Below are 5,192 nucleotides of genomic sequence, written 5' to 3' on the forward strand. Positions count from 1 at the left end.
AACATATGGCATAAATACACAGGTTAATACCTGTACAATCGTTATACACGTTGTATATAACATATCACTGTGTACGAGTCATTATTAGTGGGATTATAATAAATATTCTTTCTATAATTTAATCGTTATTTAACCAGGGTTAGGGTTAGTCAAATTAAGATTAAAACTACAAAATTACACAAACAGGAATTAAAAACAGCTACAAGAGTCATAAAAACATCAGACAATAGAGTTTTAAATGAGAATTCAGGACTAGTTTGCATTCATTTCATTTAAAAGGTGCATAATACCTGAAACCAGTTTAGCCAACATTAGTGTGTGTAAACATGAGGAATATCCAGGGTAAAGTAGTTACTGGATCATGAAGTTACTACATTTAAATAACAAGAGACGTGATGGAGTTTTGGAGCTTCAACGGTATATTTTTAGTTAATACGGTTTAGGTTCTGACTTTTTAGATTTATTTCATCTACTACATATTTCTTTTATTACTGTAGATTCTAAAGTTTAAGCATAAAAAAGACAGAATAACTGTCACAACCATAATTGTGATAAATATCTGTGTTATTACCACTGAAGGATGAGAAGATGGTGGTTACTTTGTATACCTGAAAAGCTAGTGCTGTATAATGTGTTCATTGACTAATCTAATAGTGCAGTTCCTCGTTGTGACCACTAGAGGGCGACGACCCTCATAATTCTAAACATATTCAAGCTAACTGGCCGCTCTATACAAATGGAGGTAAACAAGACATTCAGGGGAGTAAGATTTGCTGCAGAACTCTTTATATGAATGCATTACGTTGCGCATTTATATTGTTTGATGACAAAGTGTAAATATTCTGCTAAATACACTGCAGTATTAGCCAACCTATTTTATGTAGTGTAATGTAATGTAGTTATTCACGGTCGCCACAAGAGGGTGGAAAATACTCGTGATTACAGTCATTTTAGCAGATGCTTTTATCCAAAGCGACTTACAATTCAGAGTCTATCACATTTGTACACCGTAGGAACAACTACGGGAGCAATTTTGGGGTAAAGTGTCTTGCGACATGCGACTAGCAGAGCCGGAGCTGGGTATCGAACCACCAACCCTCTGATTAAAGGACGGCCCTGCTTCAATCAGAGGGTCCACTTAGCCACAGTCGCCCCGGGCAACTAAACACGTGTGTGAGAACAGTGCATGATCTAAACACATATTGAAAACGTTTCGTTAAATGTCATAGCGGTGTACTTCTTGATGCTAGTTGGAGTGATTTGATGACATATTTAATGGTATACTACAGTATGACTTTTTAATGACATTTTTTGTGTCATTTTTGTGACTTTTGTTATGAATTGTTAGTTTTTTATTTTTACAACATGCTGTACTATGAGTTTTTATGCGACTGCTATGACATCTTATACTACAACTTTTTATGCCATTTTTTAATGCAATAATATTCTCTGATATTTTGGAGAGATTAATTGTGGCATACAGTACTTTGACATTTTTAGGACATTTTTGTGACATACTGTAAATTACAATGGCTTGTATGAGTTTTTTTTAATGGCATAGTATACTATGCTTTTATGACATTGATATTTTTATGACATACTATGCTATATTTGTTATGAATGTTTGAGTTTTTTACAACATGCTATACTATTTTTTTTTTATGACCATTGCTATGGAATAAGACATTTTTAAAGATAATTGTTGTGGCATACTATGGTAATGTTCATGGTGTTTTGTGATACTTTGGTCATTTTCATATGACATTTTTCATGGCATGCTATACTATGACACTTTATACTTTTTATGACTGAGGATTTATGTGTTGGTAACGAATCTAACGTAATGTTGTAGTTCCTCACTGTGACCACTGGAGGGCAGTGATTACTCATTTTCCACCAGCCTTAAGACACACAAAACTATATAAACTTTTCCGGCAAAATACCTTCAAAATAAAAGTACCAAAAGACATGTCCACCATAATGTTCCGTGATTTCAGATGATATAATATTAGCACTGTCGTGACTAGGAATTTACTTTTTCACTATTTGTTGCCACTGATCTCTCTCGCGTCGTCGTCGGAGTCGCGTTTTGTTTTTTTATGTTCCGTTGTCTTTATACGCTCCTCAAAACAAAATCCCCTAAAAGAGTGAAACCCACTGTGTGCATGCTCTTTTTCCTATATTCCAGGCTGCAGTTGAAGGCAGCACGGTTACCGGTCTGTCGCGTCTAGTTGATCCGAGTGCGAATGATTTATTGAGAGGCTTCGACTTCGATGTCAACAGAGACAGGAGCGCAAAGACTTCGTGTTTCATCAGATAACTGTCAACTCTGGGTTCATGTCGGAATTGTCTGGATGGAGGGGACGCTAACAGGCGGTAGGTTTCAACTACTACTACTGTAGCAAGTCTAAAAAATATATATACGATATAATCAGCATCATGTTCGCTGCAAGTTGAAACACGTTGCATGAGCTGAAATACATTTTTTGACGAGTACGTGTGTTTAGATGTTGTTGCCCCAGAGTAAAGAGTAAACATGTTAAATTGTTGTATCATCGACTGCTTGTCAAATATTACTCTACCGAATGGTTTCAGCTGTTCACAGTGAGGGACAAAAAAGAGCAATTTGAAGATCACACTTTAGATCCCTGTGAAATTGTGCATTTTGTTTTGTTACATTATTTTCGGACATTTTATAGATTACAGAATTGATAAAGAGTTAATTTCCCGAGACGCTTTTTGAATTCATCTTTACTGTAGCACATCTGTCTTTAGAAATAAGCTGTGTATGCAGCCGGAAGTTGTGATCACTCTCTGCTATTGATGATTGTGTCCCGATCTCACTGAAAACCAATGTGTTGAATGTATCGAGTTATGTGTAGACAGCAAGTGACTCTCAAAGTCCACAGTTAACAATAATAATTTATTTCCAATACAGCAAAAAAAAAAAAAAAAAGTTATAACATTAAGTTTGTAAAGGTATGTGAAATAAGAGGATTAAACTGTTATCATGATTCAATTACAGGTGGTGAATATTGAATGTGTGCTGAATAACAGTATTGTACATTACCTGTTGTAGACACCCTAACATGTCAGTGTTGTGTCTGCAGCTATGGCCATGGAGAGCAGTGTGTGGAGTCCCTGCGACTACAGCCACAACGTCACCTTCTTCTACAACTGGGTGGGCAAGAAGATCAGCGTGGCGTGGACGACGCAGGACTCTGTGGTGATCGGGCTGGGCTTGACGGTGTGTCTCATCGTAGTCTTGGCCAACCTGCTGGTGATGGTGGCCATCTCCATGAACCACCGCTTCCACTTCCCCATCTACTACCTCCTGGGCAACATGGCTGCAGCGGACCTGTTCGCAGGCATCGCCTACACCAACCTGATGTTGCACACGGGCCCGTGGACCAGCACGCTCTCCAAGAAGCAGTGGTACATCCGCGGGGCTTTGATCGACATCAGCCTGACGGCCTCTGTGGCCAACCTGCTGGCTGTTGCCGTGGAGCGCCACCAGACCATCATCACCATGCAGCTGCACAGCAAGATGAGGAAGCGGCGCGTGGTGCTGCTGATGGTCTGCATCTGGGCCGTGAGCATCATCATGGGCCTGGTGCCCTCCACCTTTTGGAACTGCGAGTGCGATCTGGATGACTGCTCCACCGTCGCTCCTCTCTACAGCCGCCGCTTCCTCATCTTCTGGGCAGTGCTCAACCTGCTCACTTTCTTCATCATGGTGGCCGTGTACACTCGCATCTTCGTCTATGTGAGGTACCAGACGTCGCACGCGTCTCATCACACCATGGACATGCAGCACAGGCAAACTGTTGTCAACCTGATGAAAACTATCTCCATGGTTCTGGGTGAGAAGCTGTCTGTGTGCAACCATCCACTGCCGGATGTTAGTTGTGGGTCAAAGGTCAAGTTTGGTTTTTTTAAATCAACCACAAAATTAAGTGTCTAGCTAACTCTAGGCTGTTTCTACAAAATATTAGGGAGCTTTTATTTATTATTTCAGTTTTCAGTATCCGAGTCCTAATCTTCTACAGTTTCTCAGAAAGTAATGTTTAATGGCTTTAACGTGAATTCAGCTTACCACTTAATGTGAGACAAACTGAGGGAACTATTGTGTATTTTGAAGGTATCGGTACTAAATGTGCGCAGGGAGCTGTTGCATATTTGGGTGCGTGCTACCTGCAGCCTCCCACTTCCCCCAAAACCAGTTTTGCAGCTCTAACCTGCGTGTTAGTCAATCATCTGATAACGCTGTTTTTTTTAAAAGTTGAGGTTGATTGAAATCTCATTTCTCAATAACAACCCGCATGTCTGCAGGCGCCTTTGTAATCTGCTGGATGCCGGGCCTCGTGACTCTCTTGCTGGACGGGCTGCTGGGTAAAGCCAGCCACGCCAACGCCTACGAGAAGTTCTGTTTGGCGATAGCGGAATGCAACTCTCTGGTCAACCCCGTCATCTATTCCCTGCGAGACGACGAGATGCGGAGGACGTTCAAGTGGATCCTGTGCTGCTTGTGTCGGAGAGGTGCTGACCAGCAGAGAGAGCTGTCACCTGTCGAGGTTAACTCCCCACTGCCGGAGGTAAAGCTAGAACACAGCCTCAAAGCACCTTTCAACAGGCTTTACTCCATGTTCACCTGTACCTGCGGTCGAGATTAATAAAAAGAAAAAAAGGCCCAAATTCTCCCCCTCAATGAGTCATGCAGGTTTTCCCGTCCTGCACTAATGAACACTGATTTAAATCAAACATATCCGGTATCTTGTGCCTGGCGCGAGATAGAACCAGTAAATTCCTCCTCTTGATTTCTCTTGTATTTCGTTAATCTTTGAGTCAACACCACTTTTCTCGTAAAAAGTGTCTGGGAGGGTTAACGGTGAATGAATGAATGTTACACGGCAACATATTTATCTTTATAGCCCGTAACGCTGAATAAGTTGTGTTTGTTCTACAGGAGACTCTTGGCTGTGTGCAGAAGTTAGAAGATCACGCCGTCTGTACGGAGACGAACCATAAAGAAGACAGTTGGACAATGCCGGGGGTATGATGGCCCCACATCGTATACAATTAAATGATTCAATTGAATGAAAAAAATGTATATAAAGATGCATCTTTTGAAAAGGATTTGTTGGATAAATGCTTCCGTCTCGCTGTCTGACAGATTCACATATTAACCATCA

At 40.9% G+C, this 5,192-nt stretch overlaps 1 protein-coding gene across 1 annotated transcript; it reads left to right on the forward strand.

Moving 5' to 3' along the window:
- Positions 1 to 2,008: 2,008 nt before the first annotated feature.
- On the forward strand, positions 2,009 to 5,142 carry lpar2a (lysophosphatidic acid receptor 2a). The gene is made up of 4 exons (XM_031867719.1): positions 2,009 to 2,376; positions 3,111 to 3,863; positions 4,333 to 4,595; positions 4,967 to 5,142. The coding sequence occupies exons 1-4, from the start codon at positions 2,274 to 2,276 to the stop codon at positions 5,057 to 5,059; spliced, it is 1,212 nt and encodes a 403-aa protein (XP_031723579.1). The 5' UTR covers positions 2,009 to 2,273; the 3' UTR covers positions 5,060 to 5,142.
- The last annotated feature ends 50 nt before the right edge of the window (positions 5,143 to 5,192 follow it).

This window comes from Anarrhichthys ocellatus, unplaced genomic scaffold (genome assembly GCF_004355925.1).
Source record: "Anarrhichthys ocellatus isolate YVR2014 unplaced genomic scaffold, GSC_Weel_1.0 scaffold40, whole genome shotgun sequence".
NCBI classification, from domain to species: domain Eukaryota; kingdom Metazoa; phylum Chordata; class Actinopteri; order Perciformes; family Anarhichadidae; genus Anarrhichthys; species Anarrhichthys ocellatus.